Source organism: Trichoplusia ni, chromosome 17, assembly GCF_003590095.1.
Source record: "Trichoplusia ni isolate ovarian cell line Hi5 chromosome 17, tn1, whole genome shotgun sequence".
Lineage (NCBI taxonomy): Eukaryota > Metazoa > Arthropoda > Insecta > Lepidoptera > Noctuidae > Trichoplusia > Trichoplusia ni.
Genome location: NC_039494.1, coordinates 3398730 through 3424112, shown reverse-complemented (window position 1 = coordinate 3424112; position 25383 = coordinate 3398730). Strand labels below are relative to the sequence as shown.

General features: G+C 37.3%; 1 protein-coding gene across 2 annotated transcripts in view; it reads right to left on the bottom strand.

Annotated features, from left to right (window-relative positions):
* Positions 1-4338: 4338 nt before the first annotated feature.
* LOC113502328 (protocadherin-like wing polarity protein stan) overlaps positions 4339-25383 on the bottom strand; it is a 211832-nt gene continuing 190787 nt past the window's right edge. Inside the window, exons 21-57 of one of the 2 annotated variants that reach the window (XR_003401350.1) lie at positions 25042-25241; positions 24242-24403; positions 23665-23839; positions 23112-23237; positions 22421-22655; positions 21734-21968; positions 21269-21411; positions 20660-20949; positions 19950-20116; positions 19129-19401; positions 18675-18788; positions 18112-18286; positions 17773-17918; positions 17157-17343; positions 16768-16860; positions 16570-16679; positions 16016-16225; positions 15373-15559; positions 14661-14972; positions 14009-14245; positions 13272-13689; positions 12788-12929; positions 12106-12327; positions 11342-11562; positions 10697-10843; positions 10099-10296; positions 9714-9806; positions 9523-9639; positions 9176-9294; positions 8536-8724; positions 8288-8389; positions 7669-7891; positions 6589-7007; positions 6051-6122; positions 5518-5572; positions 4996-5098; positions 4339-4586 (exon numbers count right to left, since the gene is read on the bottom strand). Coding sequence is in view for 1 of the 2 variants with exons in the window: in XM_026883861.1 (XP_026739662.1) it covers positions 4547-4586; positions 5518-5572; positions 6051-6122; positions 6589-7007; positions 7669-7891; positions 8288-8389; positions 8536-8724; positions 9176-9294; positions 9523-9639; positions 9714-9806; positions 10099-10296; positions 10697-10843; positions 11342-11562; positions 12106-12327; positions 12788-12929; positions 13272-13689; positions 14009-14245; positions 14661-14972; positions 15373-15559; positions 16016-16225; positions 16570-16679; positions 16768-16860; positions 17157-17343; positions 17773-17918; positions 18112-18286; positions 18675-18788; positions 19129-19401; positions 19950-20116; positions 20660-20949; positions 21269-21411; positions 21734-21968; positions 22421-22655; positions 23112-23237; positions 23665-23839; positions 24242-24403; positions 25042-25241 (6554 nt within the window). In the remaining variant the exon portion in view is untranslated. The remainder of the gene's footprint in view (positions 4587-4995; positions 5099-5517; positions 5573-6050; positions 6123-6588; positions 7008-7668; positions 7892-8287; positions 8390-8535; positions 8725-9175; positions 9295-9522; positions 9640-9713; positions 9807-10098; positions 10297-10696; positions 10844-11341; positions 11563-12105; positions 12328-12787; positions 12930-13271; positions 13690-14008; positions 14246-14660; positions 14973-15372; positions 15560-16015; positions 16226-16569; positions 16680-16767; positions 16861-17156; positions 17344-17772; positions 17919-18111; positions 18287-18674; positions 18789-19128; positions 19402-19949; positions 20117-20659; positions 20950-21268; positions 21412-21733; positions 21969-22420; positions 22656-23111; positions 23238-23664; positions 23840-24241; positions 24404-25041; positions 25242-25383) is intronic. The other variant, XM_026883861.1, reaches the window with a different exon arrangement.

Below are 25383 nucleotides of genomic sequence, written 5' to 3'. Positions count from 1 at the left end.
TCTGTTTTAAACGCTTTCAGGTAGTTTTTATTTAGGTTACCTATTTTAAAACGCAAACATTTTACTTAAATAAACAATCTGATTTAAGATTCTATTCATTTCATCTATGTATTATAACAATACATTATACCTACGCCTAATAATTTAACCATTCTTATATTCGCGGTTGTAAGGTTAAGGTTAATACTAGGTAACATTAATAACACGATGTAGCAGTCAGCTGTTTAATCAGTTAGGTATTGATTTTAGAATGTCACGACTCAGAAAAGCGCGTGAGTGATTCTTGACTTTGTTGATTGTGGCCTGATAAAGAGTTTATTATGAGTGTGTGGGTAGTGACGTAGGCTCAACCCACACAAATAGTATCGTTGACCGCGTATAGGGATTAGGGGGCTTTATACTTACAATTAATTGGGAAATAGGAGTGTAGGGGGAGGATAAATTACGTTGTGATTTCTAATATCACAGAGTTGGTTGTTAATGGACGCCTATACTTAGGGGCCCTCGTTTCTTTTTAATTTAGGGATGTGTAGGTATACCTACCCGTTCTAGTAGTTATGAGCTATAGTCATTTTTATCTGGAAGGAAAACTCGTGTAGGTACATTTTTTTTCGGATAGTTCATCTTAAAATGACTGACCTTTGGGACAATCCCACTCGCCCGGCAGTCCTTTTTATTTTAGTAAAAACACAGAATCCACACAATAATAAACCTACTGTCCGTATATATTTACCAAACCTTTCAGGAACGGTAGACCAGTTGATTCACTTCGACGTCGTGTGTCTTATCGACTCACCTTACAGACATATATACATATATCAAGTATGTATCGATACTATACATATATTATACTGTAGTTTTTAGTACACGTTCTGGACAAAGAATTCACAGCAGATATACGTATCAGGTGACCTGAAAGTAGCTAACGAAAATAAAACAATCAAGGCAATTTTAGCAATAAAATATTTTATTTCATTATAAAACAATAAAATGTTTGTACCACTATTTATAAACATTGCCTGTAAAGTACATAGAAAATCGTGAAAAAGGATACAAGTAATAGGTATCACAAAATGGAATGTACATTCTAATATGGGCCGAAATTACAAAGGTCAAAAAGTGGCAAGTTTGGAATTACACTAAGCAATCAATTTGTTATATAAATACATTTAAAAGGAGTACAAGTATAAATTATAATATACATTTGAGCAGTACAGTCAATGCTCACTGGTCAATTTTATAAAAAGAATCCCTCAGGGTTGTCACAGACAAATAAATGACCGCTGATTTTAATTAAAAATCAAAATATTTTGACCAATGTGTATAAATGGAATGTACGTATCGTTTTTTCGAATAGCCTTTTTTTATACGTGAAAAAACTATATTTAAGTTCCAAAGTTAAATATAAATACAAACACTGTTCTTAAAATTAATTGCCACTTTGAACACAAAAACAAGTTTCAAAGAAATGCCTGATTGAATAGAATAGCAAACAGTAGCTTGTCAGGAAATAACATTGTTCATATTCATAGTGCACTCTACGAACTCATTATATTAATTATGGCAATCTGACACTAGAGATATCTAAATAAAGCTTTCACTTAATATTCCACTATTATCGTAGTCCCTAATTTAACTACTAAAAGTGTAAAAATCTATTTATTTACAAAATAGGTGGACTCTTCGTTAAAACGCTAGAAATGCACACAACACACTATGTACACTAAGAGAATGGGCAGAGAAATTGAACTAGGCAGATAGTACGCAAATGCTTTACTGAGATTGATTAGCTAATTTTAATCAAAATGTGGAGAATCTTCCTAAGTCCTATATTTTGAACACGTAGTAAAAGTTGCTATCTATCCTGAATCATTATTTTTTTGCAATTTTACCCATTCTCGTTTCTTGTAAAATTAAACAGCAATAATTTAAAAATCAACAATATCAAATTGTAAAAGAGACCTTTGCGATTAAACTTAAATAATGATTCGAATCAATTGGCGCCGGTTCTACAGAGGCAGCAAACAAATTTTATGGAGTGATATATTATATTCAGTTTATGGTTATTTCTTGTGTTGTTTGGTTGCTGTCAGTGCTAGTTTAGTTATATTTTCATTTGAATCTAGAATTATGCACTTTGTGATTCAGAATCGGCGCCAGTACAAACTCAAACGTTCTCACACATTAAAATCGAAAAAGTCAAATCCATTGAACAATATTTTACATAATTATTATCTACTCTTACTTAATGCTGTTTACAAACGATAGTTTTGGTTTTCTTATATAAAAATAAAAGTAATTCATATTTTGCACTAAATATATTTAGAGTCCATTTACCGAATTAAATAAATAATATTTTATCCATTTGCCTGCAGATCAAAACTACGTTGACAGGGAAAATTTATTGAAAGGTTCATTTGAACAGGGAAATTGAAAACTCGGTAAATAGGTCCTCGTAATACATATTAAGCTAACTTAGCTATTTACATGACTGACTTTGGATGTCATTCTTACTTCGTTAAATGGGCTTATCTGTCTACATTCGATATAGGTACAATGCCACAAACTTATACTTAGTACGTACCTAAATAAGAATATAACTTCTAATATTGTCTGAATTAAGATTATTCAATTTGAATTTATAAATGAATGTTTTGGATTAGGGATAATTTATTTTTGTCGATAAAAGTTTTTGTCTTCTTAAAAGTAAATTAAAAAGGTGTGTTTTCGTTAGTTTGTGCCACTGTACATTTTCCTCATGCTAAACAAATCGTTTTAAACTTCTGCTACATAATTGTCGATAAAGATTTCTAGATTTTATGTACACTATGTTATTGAGATAGATCGCATTCTAGTAACGTTTGACCCAGCTGGGCCCATTTCTTCGACAGGTACTCTAATAATGGGACTATTTGTCTTTTGTTTACAAGTTAATATCTAAGAGCAGACTTTCAAAACGCTAATCCCGAGAGAGATGAGTATTCAACACATTAAGAGCCATTTCACATTTTTTCCCGAATTGTTAAGACTTTGAGCTTCTCTATTACCATCTTAGGTAATACCTAGAGTTTATTGAACGAGTATAAAATGTAGGTTAATCTTTTATATTGACGTTTAATGAAACACATTTACTAAAATCGCTTTGTTTTATTTGTAATGACCCATCTCCCACAACCATTTTACTGAAAAATTGCCGCAGAGTCAACTTCGGAGTCCTGAATCTATCAATAATACTCATAAATGAAACTTAAAAAAATACATACAGGGTCAGACATGTATTTTTGTAGACGTTTAATGAAATAGATTCCTGAATTTTATTACCATTAATGAGTAAAAAAATTAATTCTTCGACCAATTTTTCACTTTTATTTTGTGTTTTATACGTGTTTTTTGGTTGAAATACGAAGTAATTGTGAAAATAAAATTATTCCAAAATAATCTATGTTCTTTAGACAATCGAACCCTATAGTTATTTTGACAATATTTGCATAAATTTTGTCAAAATATCAATTTGAACATCAGTCTAAATCACAATAAATTACTAAACGTAAGTGTGCACCGATCAGAACGGCGCGAGCGCCCGTCGAGGAAGGACCTGTGCAATTTTTTCCGTCGTCCCGATTTCCGAGCGCTCACGAAATAAAGTGAATATTATACTACGACCACATAATTTTGATCCGCTTTGCATTTTTATTTTTCGTAAGTTAGATTTTGTTTGTTTTCACATATTGTTAAGATGTGTTTTTTTTTTTGTAAAATAATTATATATTTTTTTTATTAATTGTTTGTAATAAGTAAGTAGGTATATCAGTTGTCTGGTTAAATATATTTATTTTTATATTTTATTTTATTTTTTTTATTTTATATTTAACATTGATTTATATGTAGATATCGGAAATTAATAGTTATTTTTTTAGCATTTTAGAATGAGAAACCGTCTAAACCGCATGGAAGAGGGTAGCACTTTTGTATTTGATCCGACGTAGACGACAAGGAAACACCGGCCCCATTGTACATCCACCCCGTGTTCTATTTTACCATTTTTTTATAAGTATCATTTGCTATAAGTATTTTACATAATACCTATCAGTGTTTCTTTGTTTATTTTATTTAGCGTAATGTGTAAACGCATTACGCTAAATAAAATATTCAATTTTTCATAATCTATAATTTTTACCAAAACATATTACAATAACGGCTCAAGATTGTTTCGTCGGTCTTGACTCTCATGTTACACTGTTTATATTGCATTCGTGTGACTCGCTACGCACACATAGACAATGACGCACTCTTTTGCCTAAACTTGAGCGCAATCATTTTGTGAAATGGCTCTTAAACTCTAAATCAGTTCCACTATAGCTACTACTTAAAGCATAGACAAAAATTTAAAATAAATACTTGTTATTCTACACTATGGCAGTGGGTACTGATTGAAAAACAGTCTTCGCGTAAATTAACGCTAATTAATTGTAAAATTACTAAGAAATTTAAAGTTTAATTAATAACTAATTGAGATTCATTGGAAATCTTGTACTATTCAGCGTTGTCACACTCTCGTCTCTGCGTCGTCTTCAGTAGTAGATTTCCTGTAAATTTGAATTGTTATAATATTGCTGAACACCGACATTGCAGGGAAACAGCCCAGGTTTTAGAACATAATATAAAGTAATTTTATTCAATTGCATATTACTTGACATGCAAGAAGGATTTGATAAACATTCCATACTGTAAGGACAAACTGAAGATCTAGAATATTATTATTATTTAAGGAATAAAACCATCACCAGAAAGTGATAACTTATGTATAATTTTAATTAAAAAGATAGCCTTCACCACATTTATTCTTTCACACGACTTATCAGGTAAATTAAATATACAGAAAATTGCTCAAATACGAATTCAATTACGATTACGATTTAATGGCTTAAACGGTCTTTAATATATTTCATAATAAATAAATGTGATCTAGACTATGAATAAGAAACGATTATTTACCTCCTCCCTAAAATGGTTGAAGATGATTTTGCGGTCGGCAACACCACCGGTTAGCAAAGCAAAAGATGATTACAATGAGTGTTTCTCATACAACCGCCACCATCTAACAACAATTATATTAATAAAACTGAAAAATATTTTTCAACAAAAAAGATAAAAGAACATAAAGAACAGCATTCAGAAGTCATTGTTTTTTTTTTCTTTGGTCATGTTGAATTAAGATTACTTTTATTTGTGTTGACCAGCCTTTGAGAATTAAAGGCTTTTTTATACAATATTAGGTGTCTGATCTCTGAATGTGTTTTCATACAGTAATTCCGAATAATTTCAGAAGGAAATCATTGCTCACATTTTTTTCTGATTAAAAATTATTTTCTATACTTGTTTTGCCCCGACGATTTCCAGCACATCACCAAGACCAAATTACAAGTAAAAATTATACGGAATACTGTTAAATAATAATAAAAAAAAACATCTTTACCAAAACAACATGCATTAAAAGGTTTAATTATAAATACTCACTCGCTAGTTTCTCCCATACTCGCTAGAGGCGCTCCTTGGTGCTGTTGCGATTCGCCTACGATTAGAAAAAGTTTTTCTTTATGTTTGAGAAATTAAACAAATTTTTCAAGTAGTTCATGCATTCTAAAATGTAAGTAAAACACTGCTCGTCAAGAAGATATCGTTGAGGGTTTTTTATTTATTAACATGGCGAACAGTCACAATTCTATATGCGAATATCGTTGATTTCTATTTTTTTTGGAATGTATATCGTATGTTTTTTCATTTGTATTATTCGCATGCTGCCCACAACGAATTCAAGTATTTTTTTGTGTTCTAATCACACGATTGAGATCCTTCAATTTTACCTAGGAGTTAATTTTGAAAACATAGTAATTGTAAAATTTCCATCATAAGGTTTCAGTTTTGATTAATTGACCAAAAAGTTGACCAAGAGTTGATCAGAGGATTTGTTCATCAACCATTAACTTCCTTAGACGTAAACTTTATAAATCGTGTAATTGTCAAAGCATGTTGTAAGCTATTACAATTACCTGGATGTGCCTCACTACTACGGACTTGCGGTGACTGGTTGATCCCACGCAAGTGAGCGTGGTCTTCCTCAGCTAAAGCAAGCAAAATAATAAGGTCAAAAGCAGGTCACAACTTCCAAACGCTATTCAAGTATATAGAGCACTTTAAACGGCAAATAGTATTACTACGAGGCGAAAGAATTGATCTTTTTAATTGATTGATTGATTCTCTGGACTTTTAATTGAATTAATTCTAAACATCAATGATTATTCATTAATTATCATCAAAAAAATGCCAGCATAAGTGCTCCATAATACTTGGTGAGGGTACAATAGGAAAGCACACACTCCAATCAGCTAACTAAAAGTTTGGGCATTTGGTCTTTGATGTATTGCCAGCCGTAATAATGTGTCAAAAATTGACAATACAAAACAAGTTTCGTTGATTCACACATACAAAAAACCTTGAGTATCCATATATTTACAAGTGTCCAAGCATTATCAAAGCTTTGAGATATTGAACAAAAATTACACACAAATTAAGTCTTTTTTTACGTACCTGTATAAGGGAATAAATATTTATCATGTGTATGATGCTTATCCGATCCTTCGGACATCCTATCATTATAGTCTCCTGCATAATGGCTGTCCATTTTCCTCTGATAATCATTTTTCAACATCGTCGCAATCCCTGAATCTCTAAAATCTCTCGGGGGGTAACCATCGTGGTCCCTAGTAGAGACGCCAGAGTCTCTAAAGTCCCTGGACCCATAGAGATTTGTGTCCGCGTTCAAGTACTTTGTTGGACTGTACCCATAGTCTGATGTTCTTGTTGGTAGGTACGTTTTGGACCCATATGGGTTGCCGGGCAGTCGGTACATGGTAGGCGAGATTGGATAGTTGGGGTCGTAAGGTATTTGTTTTTCGGTGTCATTTGGTAGAACTCCGTACATTAGTTCGTCGTCCATTACTCCGTATCTGGACAAGAGACACACACATTAGGGCTAATTGACTAAAAGTTTGGAATGATAAGAAAACTAATAATTATTTTGTTGATGTTTATGCAGGAAAGATTACATCCCTACTAATATTATAAATGCGAAAGTAACTCTGTCTGTTACGCTTTCACGCCTCTGATTTTAATGAAATTTGGTACAGACAGAGTTGACCTTGAGAAAGAACATAGGATAGATTTTATCCCGGACTTTTGGAGAGTTCTCTTGGAAATGCGATACAGCCGATCTCGACGCGGGCGAAGCCGCAACAGCGTAAAGCTAGTATAATATATGTATTACTCCCGGCATTGTTTTATAAATAACTTTTGAACGATCTTCACGTTTTCTGTACAGACGTAAACAATTTTGATGATTTCTAAAAGCTCTGATCAAAATAGTTTTAAGGAAGAAGTAAGATATAAAATGCAATTAACTAGATGTAGTTTTCTTTTCACATGATACATTTATCTTGTTATATTCGGTGAGAATAGAAACATACCTTCAGAAAGGGATAAGCAGATTGACCAAACTGACTGATTGAATTACTGAGTCAAAGCTTTTATTTTTAATTTCTAATTATCTAGCTCTAATTTCTATATTAAATTAAGACCTGACGAGTTGAAAAGCTGTATTAAATCACACACCTGTTATCAAGAGGCAACCTGGACGCATCCACACTGGCCACATAAGTATCGTGTACATTCTCCAGTATGGACGGCTTCATCCGATGCCTGCTCAGCTGGTACACGTCGGACGTCAGATCCGGGTTGGGCAGCGGGTTGGGGGAGGGTGAGGCCATGCCTGTGTTCACCTCGTTGTCTGACCCAGTCTCTTGGGACCAGCGACCCATTTCTTGGCGGGTCGGATCTGTTCAAGAGGTGATTATTAGTAAGTCGAAAGAGGGCGGAACGTAAAAGGGACTTTACATGGTGTTTAATAATAGATTGTTTTTTTTTACGTCAACTCTTGCAGTATAGAGTGGATTCCTTGTGTCGCAGGGGGTTTTACAAACATTCAAATGACATGCAAAGGGTCACCCAGGCACAGGACAAGCATTTGTGGATCACACAAACTCTTGTAGTGGATCGAGCGCGCGACACGTTGCGTTCAGTGGGTTTCATTTGGTGACCACAACCAAGTCAAGTGGACTATCCTTGCAGCAATATTTCGCAAGAAGCTACTTTCTACGTATAATATAAATATTCTGATGGACTTTGCACGCGGTTTATTTTTGTACAGTGATATAAATATATCTTTAGTTACCCTCTCTTATATGTGACGGCCATCTTGGCTGCATAGCTAATGGTGCGCCTTCAGTGATGTTAGGCAAGTAGCTTGTGTTACTGCCACTCGTTGCTCGGTCTCCTAAAAATAAATGAGAGGTTTAAAGTTTAGGTTTAATTGACAGGTTTGGAAACTATGCCAAGGCAACGAAATAAGTAGATGGTCAAGACTTTGTGAAGATCAGTGAGTTTGGAGAATTTTGATATTTTAACAAATATTGTACTCACTATTCGCCGACGGCGGATGACTAGACCGCCTAGTACTGGTCTCATCGTCATCAGACGAGTGGCTGGAGGCCAGGTCGAGGCTGCGCGCGCTCCCATCGCTGTCACTGTCGGTGGCCTCCGTCGCCTCCTCGCCGGTCTCTAATGTGGTCTCGCCATCAGTAGCCGCTTTACGACGGCGACGACCTTCGTCTAGGTAAGAAGGGAAATGGGATGTATTCCTATACTATAGATCGTCTTTTATATGTCGCTACTGAGCATAGGCACAAATAAATATGTCTTAAAAGAAATGCTTGGTCAAAACTATTTTCACTATTTATTGGTTGATGGAAAATAGAGTTTCCTTCCAGTTCTTCTCCATCTGAATTCCATTTTAGAACATTTAGGGTCATTATAGTATGGTTTGAATAGTGGAAAACCGCCTATTAGATATAAAAGCTTTTTTATTTTGATGGGAAGTTTTAGAAGAACTTATTATGTTTCCGTGAAAAAAGATCCGTTTTTATGGACGGCGGGGTATTAAAGTAAAACTCTTTTATAAAACTTTAAACAATGCGCCACATAGTTAAGTGATCAGGAACCTATTGTTACAATAGTTAAGCAAATTGTTTAAATGCATTAGCATTATAGTGACAATATTTACCATCTTTCCTCGTATGCAGGGATGAGTCGAACCCTCTGAGATACGCTGGCATATCACTTGCGCTAGTGTTGTAGTTTGATGTAGATGTACTCGTGTGACGAAGTTGCCCATCACTGCGACTGTGGGAATTGGGGATTATTAACATTTAAATACAATTAGCATGGTAAGAAACATATAGTCTGAAGAAGAAAGTTGTTTGTGTCACAAAGAAAAGAAAGGTTTGACGAAATTATTCGTGTTTGATGCTGGTTTGATGAAATTTCTTTATTTTTTTCGGTTTCAAGAACCTTCCAGACCTCAAGGTAACCTTTTAGAAAATTATTATCTGATCATTATAAAAAACATACCTGTAAGGACTGGAACTAGTTTTAGTAGTAGATCTAGATGTAGTAGACGATGCTGAAATTCCTATGTTCCTCAATTGACGCCCTGGTTCCGTACTGCTATGATAAGCCAGGGCAGACCTGTGGGAATACACGTTTTAATATTCAACCTTAACACTGACAAGATAAGACTGAAAATGCTTAGTGATATTTACCTGTTGACTTGTGATAGGTTTTGAGCACTGCTGCTGATGATTACTGAGGTATCGACTAGAGGAACTTTCTTGCCGAGACATCTTAGAACCGTCCTATAGAGAAAAATGCAATTAGTTTAAGATTGTAATTGAAAAGAAAAGCAATTAAACTCTTTGCTCGGAAGGTTTTGGATTAAACTATCCTCAGACAGAATAAAGCGTTGGCTTATGCAAAGCAATGATAGCAAAAAACCGAATTGAGACTCCAGAGGCAACAAGGAAAGATTCGACAAAGACGAGGTCCCATTGACAAAACGGCGATTTGGAAATAAGTTCTTGGAGATTTTTACTTATCACAACTGATGTAGGATATCAGATAATGATTACAGTCTGTTTCGAAGTTTACCTGGTAAGATTATCTCGCACGCGCACATTAAAGGCGGTGTACCCGAGACAGGCGGCTGCGGCGTGTGCGGCCACGGCGGCGGCCAGCGCGGCACTGAGCGCGTCCCGCCGCGACCCCGCCTCGCTGCCCAGCAGCAGCGCGCTCGCCCACGATACTACCACCAGAGGGAGGCACACCACGCTCACGCCTAGCAACATCCTGGGGTAGTTGTACAGTGGTTAGTATCTAGAGACTCATTTGTGTTAAAGATGTCTGGTTTATAATATAAAAAGCCACTCTTATTGCGTGTATAAGGAGCAAGGGTAAGGGTTACGTTACGAATAGTCGAAACCCATTAAATTTATGACCGGATCAAACATCGGAGAGCCACAACTTCATTTTGTCATGATGTGGAATAACATTCATATAATAACTCGTAAATAAAATACGGACAGTGTGTGAGGATAAAATTTAAAAATGGTTGAGTCCTATTTCCCACTTCTACATACCTAGTACTTTTTTGACCTTGGGCAAATCTTCTTCTAATCTGAACTTATCTCTTTTTCGCTCAATCTCATTTTCTATACCTTAATCTTACCACTAACACAGCACGACTTACCTAAGGTTCCCAAACCCTATGACGTGGTCCCTGACAGTGAAGGCAGCTCGCGTGGCGCCCGCCAGGAACACGAGCGCGGCTCCCGCGTACACCGCCGCCGGGACCACCACCCACCACACTACAGGCTCGTGACACGATACCCAGCAACTGAGAGAATATAGGAGAAGATTAGATGCGATGAAGATATGATATGACGATATGAAGATGATGGCACTTCTTGACGAGAGGGAATTCATTGGTAAAGATTAGATTGGACATCGGTTCTTTTTGAAGAGAGGGAGCCTAAAGCAAGTTTCCAAAATGATCAACATTTTTAACTTGAGTCAATATGCAGACAAATTGAGTATGTTGAGGTTAACTTCCTTATGTGGAGTATTCCTTAAGCCTTACTCTTTCTAGGACTTTAACTTTCACCAATCGACTTATATATTTCTTTTAAGTGGGTGGAGAAGTAGTTTTTTTTTATCAGCATAACCTATATCTGGTTCCAAAGATGGCTCGTAGACCAACCGTATACGGAAAACTGTAGAATTTCGTGTGCGGAATAATCCGCGCCAGACGCTAGAACATGCCTCACGTCATCACGAGAACATAATGGAGTTAGTACTGTGGGTTCGAAACAAGTATTTCTCTACATATACTCACAAGAGCGCATTCCCATACTGGTGCTGGTGATGGCTGGCCGCCAGCGCCAGTACGACGGCGGGCGCGGCGTAGGCGGCGGCGAGCTGCGCGGCCAGCCCCGCGTGGTTGACGTCGCGCAGCTCGCGCAGCAGCCGCCGCAGCTGCCAGCCGTCACACGCGCACCACGCCAGCGCGCACACCCACCAGTAGTGCAGGGACATGGCTACTAACTTGCAGGCGAACTGCACACAAACATTGTTTATGTTAGTTAAGTGTTGTTGTTGTGCTGTTTTTAAGCGACTTCAAAAAGGAGGTTCTTAATTAGTTTTTTTGGTATTTGTTACCGCAGAACTTTGAAGAGGCACAGATTTTGTTGATTGTTCCATTTCAAGTTTTGTTCATTCGTTTTATTTTGAGTCAGAGTTTGAGTCGGTTGTATGTTTTTGTTCTTAAAAATATTAGATATGTGTTTGTTGTGATAAGTTTTTGTAGTTAAAACTTATTTTTACTTTTATTGTGGAACAAACCGCTTCGTAACTGAACGCGTTAAACCACTTTGTCTAACTTCCCTCTCCCTAAGGCATACAGGAATTGTAAAAAACCTGTTTATATTTCAGCTTGCAATTTCTTTCACAAAAATAAATGAAAATGTTATCTGGGTATATGCCGATGATATATGATATATACTGGGTAATGGTAGGATCACACATTCAAAAAAACCTCATCAAATTTAGATGACCAATCCCATTTGCATAAAAAAAGAACTGCTTCATATCTGTACATACCTCATTCTGAACCAACGTAGACCTCGCCTTCAACGCAATCAAATACAACAACTCGGCCATAAACACACAGAATATAAGATGTTTATGTATAGAGTTGGACACGGTCGCGGCCCCGCCCCGCATGAGGCAGAGCGCCGCCCATGTGATCAGCAGCAGTGGGAGAGAGATACTGAATGCTGTGTATGATGTTACTGATTCTAATAGTGAAGGTTCTGGGATGAACTGGAACAAAATGTTGTATATTAATACGTTGAAGATGTATGGAAAGTCTATTGTTTGTCCATCCTGATTTCTGACAATGGTAGATTTTAGATTGGATGTAAGGATTCTGTTGTGGAAAGATTGTGCTTACTTATATCTTAAAAATTAAAAAAAGCTTAAAACAATAATACTGTTTTCAACTTTTTTTACCCTCATGCTGTTTCCATATTGTGAGAGTTAAATTTAACTTTGAGATGTTATTAAAGTTTAGGGTTATAAGTCCCTTCTGGGGCAGCGAAAATGCCCGAAAACGTTACCGCGGTCTCGGCACACAAAGGGCAAAGGACGTAACATGGTTGGGTTTTAGTCAGTAAAGTCTGACACTTTGTCAGTCAGAGTCAGAGCACTTAACATCCCAAAATGGATGGGTTTTACTGTAAGTAATTTTTCTAAAACAATTATTATCAAAATTAATCCATACCTCGATATCGACTTCGTCAACCAATACAGCGAAGGTGGAGAGATGATTGCAAGTGCAGTTGATGAGAAGCGGCTCGTTGGAGTACGGCGACCAATCATAGTCGATCTCTGTGTGACATCCCACGCGAGACCATTCGCCGGATCTAAGAAGATAAGATTTTCAAGATGACATCTCTATACAAGTATTATAAAGCTGTAGAGTTATTTTCGATTTGGTAGTTCCGGCTGATCTTATGAACTGGATCGAAAGGCAAAATCTATTTCCTAATGTGATAATTTAAATTTTAGTAGCAAAGGGCCTTTGACATCAATTAAAAATGATACTGAGCGAACAAAATTAACCGGCTGGAGACGAAGCAGGTAAATCTTGACCGTGTTTAAACAACGTTTCTTAATCTTTTTTTTTAAGAATTTTGAATAAGGTACAATTTTTTTGATATATTTTTTTTGACTTACAAAATAAAAACATAATTATAAAGACTCACCCTCTCAACGTAGACCAATGTACGCACTGCGGGTTAGTCCTAGACCCGAAAGTATCCCTATTAATATCGAGCCACATTTGCAACCGAATCGGTCTCTTCAGCCTAATACCACTCAAAGTCTTATACACCAACTTCTTCTTAACACCGTCTTTTGTCGAATTCCCTTCAACCACTAAAGCCATAGCCTTCGGACCTTCATGACTTTCTAACTTCTCAGCAACGTACGAAGATTCGTTTTCTTGTAAGTCTTCGCTGGTGTATGATTTCTCTTGTTTTTTAAAAGCTGGTTGTATTAAGATGGGTCCGTGGTTTTCGTGGTTCTGATGTTCTTCTGACCAAGTGTTTTTCGATTGTGGGTTGGGGTTGAGATGATTGCTTGTGTGTGTTTGGTGGTTGCCTTTGTTGGCGTAGACGACGCCTGAAAAAAGAAACTCGGTTAACACCTTGGCAGTGTAGTTGATATGTAATAAATTACAAGTCGAATTTTTAGAATGATAAAGAATATTCTTAAAAAAAAACACCGTCGCCTAAGCTATGAGCTTATTATATAAGACCAGGTGGCACGCGGCTTCGCTCGCTGAGATGTCGGTTATAGCTGCAATAGCAATAACTTCTTTAACGAAGCCCGTATGTTAATCAAGGTGTTGGCTACCTCCGTGCCAAATTTCATGGCAATCGTTTCAGATGTTTGATGTAGCAAACGTACAAACACATTCACATGCTCTCGCAATACATACCTTCAACATCATCCAATCCATTCTCAATAGAGTTATCCTCATCACTGGACTCCTTCATCCACACGTACTCAGGTACGAACAAGGCTAGCTGTAGTATAGGAGAGCCGACAGTGATGTTGACCCCCCAGCGCTGGCTCACGGACTCGTCAAGACGCAGTGGCATCAACTGGGAGGTGTTCCGGGAGTATTGTAGGTAGGAGAATACCGCGCGGGATTCGTAGTTGGTCTCTAGGTTTTCTGGAAGGATTTGTAGTGTTAACGTACGTAATTGAAAATTGAACTTAAATTTAATAAAGATAAGATTCAATATTAAACAATGTACAAATGTGTATTATATTATTTGCTAAGAGAATCAGAGAATTGAAAGTGGTTTTGAAGTACATGTTTTAATCTTGATTCTGTTAGCACTTTGAACGTAACTGTTTTACCAGCGTTTTTCAAACGACTTTTTCAAATTTATGTCACTAAGACACCCAGACTCGGACCAAGCAGTTACAAATCACACAAATGCTTGTCTTACGCGGGGATCGAACCCGCGACATCCAAGGTAACAGAGATTGATTAATTTTGTGTCTAAGTCAAAAAATAGTTATTTAACCGTATCAATGTGTACTGTGAACACGAATATTATTAATATTGTTTTCAAGCTTACCTTGTATATTACTATTAGTAATTCCAAGCAGATCCAAGGGCAGTAACACTCTTGTATACTTATCAAACTTATTTTTACTCTTCACATAATTATTATACTTCGGGAATGATACCGTAGGACTTGACGGTTTCCTATGCTTGTTAATCTTCCCATTCGAATGATATATCGGCGTTTGGATCGGAGAGTGAATGAATGATGACGTGTCAGGTAGAATGACTCGTTCAGTTGTGTACGATTCGAGATTGTAACGGTTTAATTGGGTCGGTTCGAACCCGTATATGGATTCAGCTGTTACGATGTCTACGCCGATCACTGAAATAATACGTTTGCTTTTTAATATTTAAGGTCTCATTTATTTGGTTACTTGCAACACTTAAACAAAGGTGGTAGATAAAGTTAACATTAAAACTAAGCGGTTTGCAGCTATTAATAGAACATTATGGTTAATTTGATAAAATACATTTCATCTTTTAAAATCAAAATCGAATTGATGTTAATGAGCAATATTATAAGCTAATTAATTATTTATTTAAACAATGGTTTAGCTCTTAATTTTCTAAATCCATAGCAAACGCAGAATCGTTTCTATAAACCACTTTATAGTCAAATAGTCGTGAAAGAAAATAATTTTTGTGTAATCCATGACCTGATTGTTATTTCTAGTTCAATTTACTTACAGAATGAACCTAAAATTCACACACAGTATACATACCTAAATCACTAGTAACAATTTCAAAGGGACTGGTGTAAGTATCGTGTTGGCTCTCGGCGAGCACTGCAATGTACTTGTCGAACCGTTGCAGGAGTAACTCCATGCCGTGTCCAGTCAACTCTCTGATGCGATGCCATTCCTTCGTGTACTCCGGGTCTAGTATTGTGTTAGCTGATTTTATTACGTTCTGGAATTAAAAGAAGTTAGATTAGATGTTTTATTATGTACGGGAAAGTGTCATTTGTATGTATCAATTGAAATAAAGTGGGAGAAGGGAAGGGGGGCCTTTACCCTGCAGTTGGACACTAATGACTGATAATGATTATATTAATTAGTATTGACCATTTGTTATTGACAATTTTTTAATGGCCATTCCAATCATGGTGTTATGTTTTTCTTTGGCTTTACACATTTCAAGGTATCTTTTATTCAGTTTTTATTCTCAACGGATTCATCTAAACAACTTATTATGCACAAAACAACGAAAAGTTTACACTAACATTAATGCAACAATCACATCAACAGCAACAGTTTCAAATAAAAATAAACTGTATAGTGTAACAATAAGGTTGATTTTAGCTCCTAGCTGATCCCAGCCAGATATTAATCAGTTTCCATATCTTAAAGCTATTCAATAACTTACCCGCACATAATCCTTATCCTGGCTATGCGTAAGATTCAGCCCAGCTTGTCGCATTTCATACTGTAGCAACTCCAATAGGATCCCCTCTGCGACTAATACATCAGCTCCATACAACCTGACCGTGTTAGCGCAGGCGGAGGCGAGGTCGGCGGCCAAACGGACACCAACGAACGTGTTTACCGATAACTCGCCCGTTTCGATTTTGCCGAGCTGTGGATTAAGTTTGGTATAAATATTTGGGTGATATTGGAAACTGTATAAGGTGTTTCGGAAAAGATGTCTGTTTTGGAATTTACGCTTTCGTACACAGAAGTGAAAACATTAGAAAAAAATATGATAGGTTTATTAAAATACTGTCTGAGGGTCAAGGTCAGATCCTTTATAGGAAGGTCAATTGTTTTTGGTTATGAGCTCAAGTTAAACGATACTATGGTATTAATGGTAATGGTAAAAACTTAGCTATATAAGTTTCTGGACAAAATTACAGTATCGGCCACTGGTGACCGAACGGTCAAAACTTGAACGATATTACTTTTTTCAATTGAATGACTCACCTGTTTCCTTAACTGGTAGAATGTTGATGTGGTACAATTGAACATGTCAGGTTCCTGCCACGGTACCACTTGAGTTTCGTCACACATTCGAGTTGCTTTACCACTTGTTCCTAAAACACGAAAAAGGTCAAAAAAGGGTTCTCATACTTTACTAAGGTACGTTTATATTGTTTTACTTTTTTGTAAGTGTTTTCTTACCGGCAGGACAATCGCTGACAGCTTCAATTCCAAACTTGGTTCGCGGCCACCAGACGGCGTGAGTGAAAGAACGAGGACATCCGTCGTAGACAACTGGGGGAAAGATTGTTTTATTAAACTATGGAGGTTATAACAGTAGATTTTTTTTAATACCAGCCTAGTAGCCAGCCAGCCTAGTTTTTAGCCCAGTAGTAGTGTGTAACGGCAAGAAAAAAAATCATGTTTGCCATACAATTGTTTTACTGTTGGACAGCCAGATTTCGATATTGACTAAAACAGATATCGATATCAAATATCTCTTAAAATTTCAAAGATATCTAAACATATACAATTATTTCGTAAACCAGTTGTAATTCAACTATTTATCAGTTAATCACTTGTTCAATTACCTTCACATCCAGTATTAGGAGCGACCTCAGCATAGAGATTGGCGCAGGAGTCACAGGCGCGGCCTATGACCCCTGACCTGCAGTAACACTGGCCAGTACTGATCTCACAAGAGCTGTTGAGAGAACCGGCAGCGTAGCACTGGCAGGGGAGGCAGTCTTCTGAACCTTCGGGCTTATAGTGGTTTTCCTAGAGGGAAAGTTGAATTTAATGTTCTATCCGTAATGTAAAACAGAATGTTTGAATGAGTGGTGAATATTTGAGTAAAATCACCTCTGTTGAAATTAAATCCAAAGTGAGTTGAAATGGAGAATTTAAAGGAGAAACTTAAAAACGAGTCACGTATCAAGGCTCTTTCCAGTAGGCTTTATATAGTTTTTGGGTTATTTATTACGAGGAGAGAAGAAATACAAAGATGACGTTTTTTCAGAGTTCTGCACCAGATGAAAAATCGGTAATGTTACAAATAACTTAATGTTACAAACACTTCAAAGGTGCTTATTTTAATCACTCTCATTGCGTCTTTAACTTGTAGTCCAAGTTTGTGTGGGTCGGTACAGGATGCGACCTCATCACTATGTATGACTGTTGGTATATATGTGTATAGTGTTACATTACCTTGCAGTGGCAAAGTCCGGTAGTCGCGTGGCAGTGTGGGTGCAGCCCCCTGGCGGGCGCGCAGTGGCAGGGCCCGCACGCGCCGCCCGCCGCGCCCCACCACCCGCCCGGACACGACTCGCGCGCGGCAGGGGCACAACCATCCGCTATGGGGAGATATTACATCATGCCAATTTGGTTTTGAACGTTTAATAACGATAAATCATTTATAAGTTCAAAAGCATCTGGCATCTGAGACATTTGTACGCCTCTGGGCAAAACATAGAGCCTACTTGTAGCACCTTATTTATTATGTACCTATTTTCTGATTTCTTTTACAACTTATATGATCCAACCCACCAGTCATCATATATCCATCATCGCAGGTACACGTGTACCCCCTCTCCGAGTCGTCCTGGCTGCAGGCGGCGTGCGGCCCGCACGGACGTAGGTCACAGGCGGGTATACACTGAGGGCCTACGCGACCGCGGGAGCACTCGCATTCTGTATAATCCCACGATGACACGCAGGTACTCTGTTACAAATGTGGGTTTGTCTGATTATATGTAAACGAGGTACGTCAATACGAGGTACGTCATTGCGTGATATATGAGCTTCCAAACTATCGATGACTCGGTAATCTTTCTTTATACAAGGAGGCTTGAAAGATGCTAATAGAGCAACCGATCTGGTTAGGTTTTATGCTAGTTAGGTCTTTTAGGACTTAGAAAAAAATTGGAGAAAGGGTAGGTTAATGAGAATCGGTACAAAATTATTGATTCAAATTATCAATAAATACCGTATTTTTAAAGTACAGTATTGACCTGAGTCATAGAAAAGATTCAACTAAACCACATAGTCCTAGAATCATATCATGTTGTTGAGAGACTTATACCATAACATTAACAGATAAAGTTACTCACAAATGGTGGACAGATAGAAAGCATACAGTCAGCGCGTGACTGACATCCATCACGAACGTTCTCTCTCACTGTCGGCCGGTTGAGAAGAGATTGAGCTGTACCCACTCTCACATCCTAAAGACATAAAAGTAAGTAAATAAAAAATACTAAAAGTTGGAGAACTTTATCCGCGTATCGCGGGGAAAAATAGTCACAAAGCTGATAGTCAGACTCAAGACAAGTATTCGTGGTTCAAACAAAAGCCTAAAAAAGTGGCTTTTTCATCCCAACAACTAAATGTAGATTTATAATTTTGACCATAAAACTACATGCGCATGAAACTCAAGCTTTGGAGCGTAGGGCACGGGTGACCAACAATCAATTAATTTGCTAATGCTCGACGTTTACGTTGTTAAGAAGACAAGTTATACATTTTCTACTTTTCTATATCTATTTATGTATTTTTCTTACTGACCTGAATACAGCCTTCGAAATACCCAACTTCAGACGCCAAAAGCCCTGCAGTGGTATCAGGCCCGCCAATCAAGATCTTCCCTATATACTGTCCTTGTATCTTATTGGCTAACATCGGCAGTAACACAGTCCTCAGTCCATAGTCCACGCTGACCGATATATCGGTACCAAGCCACTTGATCTCAATGCGGTGCCATTCTCCGTCAGATAAAATTGTTGTGGGTAGGAACATAGATTCTCCGTTGTATGCGTAGTGAAGGTGGCCGGATTTTAGCTAAGGAAAAAAGGTTTTGTTGGTAAGTATTATCAAGAAGGGATAAAGTTTGGTAGACGTTGACAATTATGTGCATAATAGTTCAATCTTTGAAACCCTAGTTCACATAATTACTTAGACCTTTGTTTAGTCCTAGCTACCGCATTAGGTTAAGTAACCTGTAATGGTAGATTAGTGTGATAATTACTTAAATAAATAAATAAATTATAATTTATTTTTTTATATGTAAACGATGATAAATAGGAGTTCAGAGATGTCGATATTAAATTATAGGTATATTCAAACTTCAGGTAGGCGAGGTAAAGGGGAAATACATAGGCAAGCGTTTTATTTTCCAGGCTAAATTTATGTTCATAGATAAGGGTATTATTTTACCGGCAACAACCTTGTAATCTGGATTCAAAAATTAGGTTCTGAAATACAAATCAAATCAGGTACTGATTTCCTGATTGGGAAGATCTTTATCTAGAAACCGAATATTTACAGATCGATTAAACTTGGTAACTTAATCTTAAGAGTAGCAGTACTTTTTTTAAATTTCCCCTCACCGTTATCAATATACTGCTATTCTGTCCAACTTGTATGGACATGAGGAAGGAGTCTTGCTGCCTGGTCCGTAGCGACAGGGCATTCAGCCACGGTAACTGTATCGGTCGTAAGAGCGGGTTGAAGGACAACATGCCGTCACCACTGAACCGCCACGGAGGTGATGATGCTGAGGAATAGAAACTTTTTTAAGTGGTTTGTTTAGCGGGGATAAATGTGAATGTAGGAAGTATTTAAGTATTAATAAGTTGACGGTTTATGTTATGCCGTCACCACTGAACCGCCACGGAGGTGATGATGCTGAGGAATAGAAACTTTTTTAAGTGGTTTGTTTAGCGGGGATAAATGTGAATGTAGGAAGTATTTAAGTATTAACAAGTTGACGGTTTATGTTATAAGAGGGATTTTTTGTATGTGTAATGTAATGGGTGTGCCCACATTTGACTCGTTTAGGGTACGAAAAATATGGAAATAGTATTGCAAGTTTCATTTAGTTAAAAACGTTACGTAAAATTAAGAAAATAATTGTTGTTGATGTTTTAGATGATCTTTAAGACGAAAGCAAATTATCAAGGAAAAATCATTTTTTTAAATAGCATTAGTCTTTTTTAGGTATCATAAATCGTCATCTTTTAATCTTAATTCATAGCGAGCTTACTAAACATCATAAAAACCAAAGAAAAGCTCAGAACTACATACAAAAATCACTTACAATCAGCACAATCCTTCCCAGTATAGCCTTCAGCACAATCACACAAGTACGTATCCCACAGGTCTCTACACTCGGCCCCGTTATAACAAGGGGCAGAGCTACATTGAGACCGCTTCTCTGGACAGCCCGCCAACGTGCCGTTATCAGCTACAAACCCATTCAGGTCCACAAACTTGTGGTCTATGTATAGGTCTGATATGCACCCGACAAAGTCTTTGTTCTTGACTTGGAAGCTGCTTGGTATGTTTGGTAAGCCGCCGATCTGGAGTGGACCTGTTAGGTCTAGGAATCTGTGAAGTGAAGTTATATTTATGGTTTTGGTTTTTAAGGGTTATTTCCTGTCATATTTTATATTATTTATTTTCAGAAAATGAGGATAAGAGAGGAAGACGTTTAGTTTTTTTTTTTCAGAACCAATCTTGTTGGAAATTATTATTGAATTAATGTTTTAAGCATCTTTACAATATTTAATCAATTCATATATTTTGGTTAACATTAGAAGCAGGCATTTGCGGAATTTATTAGAATAGGTAAAGACAAATCTTGTACCTACCCAGCGCTGAATTAAATTTATTTACGGTAAATAAAAAGAAAGTGATTTTTTCTTACCTGTGGCAAGTCTCAGTGGGTATATCACATCTAGGTGGCAGCACTTTCCTGGAGAAGTTAGCGCATGCGTACTTGACGCCGAAGTCCGCCGCCCCCGCTAGTGATAACGATTTGTCGCAGTCATCCAGTATCAATGTCGCCGTCTAGAAGACAAGTAAATTAATAAATAAAAATAAAGCTATACCGTATTGGGCTTTGCTTGTAATAAAAAAGTAAATGCTCGGGTTGAAAGTACACTGTTACATGTTCTAAATTTCTATTCGATTTAAATATTTTTTTCGGACAGTTGTTTTAAGTACCCTAAATAGTATATTTTTAATGGCCCATCATCATCGTCCTAGCATTTTCCCAACTATGTTCGGGTCGGCTGTCGCTGAGGCTAACGGTGCTATACTTCGTTGCCAGCAACTATCTCATCAAAACCTCGTATAACGCATCCAATAAGAACCATAATCGCATACTCACTCTGTTATAATAGTCGATCTCCACTGTATGCCAGTTTCCATCAGCCACGTTCCCAGCGACAGTGACGTCGACCTTTCCGCCGCCGAGACCGAACGTGAACCTGACGCCCGCGCCCCCCGCACCCCCGCCAGCGCCCCCCGCGCCCGCACTGACTGTCTCCAGCGCGAGGAAGTCGTGACGCTCGTTGTAGCGGCCGTTGTAGAGAAGTAGACCGTTTGGTGACTGGGTCGCGAATCTAGAGATAAAAGGGTTCAGTTTACATGTATGGAAATTAAAATTAAGTAGGGAAAAATGAAAATGAAATAAAGAATGTAAATGGTATATTCCTGGTATACCATTGAGAGGATTATTATACGAAATTTTAAACGGATAGCTAAAACTATCGGTATACTGTTGGTGATGATAGAGCTATTCAGATATATTCTGATTTTACTTGATATATGTGACTATTAATTATGGAGTAACAGATTGACACTTACAAAATTTTCAACATCTATTTTTATGAACAAAAGCAGCATAGACGCTGTATATAGCTAGCGAATCGATTTTAGACAAAACTGAGGCAACTGCTGCTTTTTCCCTCTCAAGCTCTTCCTTTTGTCGTATTTCTCCAACATAAAAGCCATGCCTTTTTAAGACAACTTTATCACAAAACTTACATTTCATAACAAACGTTAAACAACTTACTTAAGCTTCAAATGCAGTCTATTCCTCCTCTTCAATCCCGGGAAGGTTAAGAAACTGGAACTTGGAAAGCTTCGTGCCCTCAACTCGCAGAGTGCTGTAGTATGGTCGGCGTCTATAGCACATCCTTGACAGACGAACCCGCCTTCACGGACAGACACACATTGCGACCCACTACGACATACAGCCGATTGTGAAGAACAAGTCGCTGAAGTTAGGACTGTCTCGCAGTTCACTCCTGGAGGAAAGGAGATGAAATTGTAGGAGTTTATATGTGCACCTACCTATAGTTTTAATAGAAATTATTCCCGCAGTAAGGAATGTAATCCTTGTGTAGCGACGGGTTTTACAAACAGTCACGTCACATGCATAAAGAAACCCGCAACCACTCGGCTTTCCGTGCAGTTAAATTATAAACTTATTTACTTGTGGTCTATGTATTAAAAGTCTACACCAATAAACATTTGACCTGTAGTTGTGTTTAGATAGTAGGATTTACAGATATAAAAGATTTAAACTAGAAATTATAATAAAAGAACACTTAGTTAAATTGGCAATCCTTAAAATTGACAGCAGACTTGAGGCAGTGCTATGCAAAATATTATATAACACTGCATCATATATAATAAATAGTTAGCCAAATACTAACACTACACTAATCAAAAGATCGATATCATAAATAAGTTTTACACACCTGTGTATCCCGCTGCGCAGACGCATGTATATCCTCCCTCACGACGCACGCACGTGCCGTTGTTGACACACGGCGACGAATAACACAAGTCCACCTCGGTATCGCACATGTAATGTTCTCGAGAACCTATCGAATTAATGTAGAAAGTTAAACATAAGAAACGGACGGAAAGGGCAAGGACCTTAATACCATGAAATAAAATTCAAATTAGTAATTTCAGTTGGTTGAATAAACCATTATTTTATAAAGAACTTTTTGCTTTGCTTTAAGCAATTTATGATATTATATCTCACCACCAAACATTATCCAAGTTCGAGAAACATAGCAATAATGTTGTTGTAACAATAAAAACATACATCGGACTTCAAATGATTTGATTAAAATTACAGGGTCAAATGTGATGAAATTAATGGGGCCAAATGACATGACTGATTCAAGTAAAATAAAAAAAAATGGCTGCCATCCAGTCCAAAGTTATGAGACATCAAACATAAAAAATAATACAGAGTAATTGGCAAAATTTCCCTTTTTGAAGTCGTTTAAAAAATCTCACCTGTAAATCCATGTGGACATTGACAAGTGAACGTAGTAACAGGGTATATAGGTCTGAAGAGTACGGAGTCGCTGTTGATGAAGCCAGAAGCGTTCCCGAACTTTAGTACTGTGAGACACTCCTCGTAGTTCAGGCACGGTTCGTGGACACAGATGTTGTCGTCAAAAGGTAGGACCTAGGGGAGACAAAGAATTGATGCACAGGGTTCAAGCTTTGTAAAAAGTGTTATTAAAATTGGTTTGGTAGTTTAGCATTGATATACATAGGTCTTTTGCAGATATTATACGGTTACGAGTGACGAGTGAACCAAGGCAATATATTTGGATAGGCCATGAATGTCTTGTATATTGAACTGTAAAAATGTTACATTTCAAAAAGTGTTTAAGGAACTTCAAACCCTCCATTTAGAGGAAACCATTTTTTTCTCTTCTACATTTAAAACAATAACCAACATATTCTGATCACAGAAAAGAGAATTTTCACTTACAGTAGTTTCAATATGAAGATTATTATTATTAAAATTTAATTCATACCCATATTTCTGATGCAACTAAACACTATAGTACAAATTCCTTACCTGTACAGTAGCAAGTCTGGCTAAGGTAGCGCGATGTAGATAGACCTTTTCTCTGAGATGTGTCGGCGAGTAGTATGTGAGCGCGCCCGAGGCTACCTCCGCGTCGGGCCGGCGAGCAGAGAACGATACGTTCAAGATGTTACCAGTTACGTCTGTGTCGTCCTGGTGGGCAAGGTATAGGTAAGATATTAGTTTATGTTAATGGAGATGGTTTTATAATGGTCAGATGAATGAGTGAGTGTTGATTAGTGGGTTATGATAGAAATAAGGGAAAGAAAACGATGGCTCTGGATATGCTATGTTGTAATAAAGGATAGTCATCATTGGCCTAGCCTTTTCTCAACTATGTTGGGGTCGGCTACCAGTCCAACCGGTTTCAGCTAAGTACCAGTGTTTTACAAGGAGCGACTGCCTATCTGATCTCCTAAACCCAATTACCTGGGTAACACGATACCCCTTGGTAAGACTGGCTGTCAGACTTTTTCAAGCTTCTGACTACCTGTAACGACTGTCAAAGATGTAGGAATAACAGCCGGGACCCACAATTTAACTAAATTTAACGTGCCTTCCGAAACACGGAGGAACTCGTCATGACAAAGATGGTCATTGTTATAAAGGATAGTATTTTTTTTATTTAAATAAAATAATTGTAAAAACGTAACTTTTGTTTCAAATCACGCTAAGTGTTTAGACAAAATACTCGCAGCAAAGTGGCTGAATATGTCAGAAATTAGAAGTCAAATCCAAATCAAATAAATGATTAGATTATAAAATACGACCATAAGAGTGTAAATACGTACCTGCACACTAAAGACATATATATTCTCCTTGGGACACGGTATGATGGCTGCCAACCCATCTATGAAGAAGCCCAGCAAGGGTGACAGGAACTGCTCAGCTGTCATGTCATTAAGTCGCACAGTTATGGAGTTGAACAACATCTCCTCGGTGATCAGACGCACGGATAGCTGCATCATCGCTTTCACTTCGTTAACGCCATCTAGTGAAAACAATATAGATTTAAGTATGTTTTTCATGAGATTCCTACCATTAAGCTCCAAATGATAATCTATTATATTTTAGGAAATGACACGAAACTTTACGCAATAACATGATATGTTTCGGTTCAATAATCTCACTCA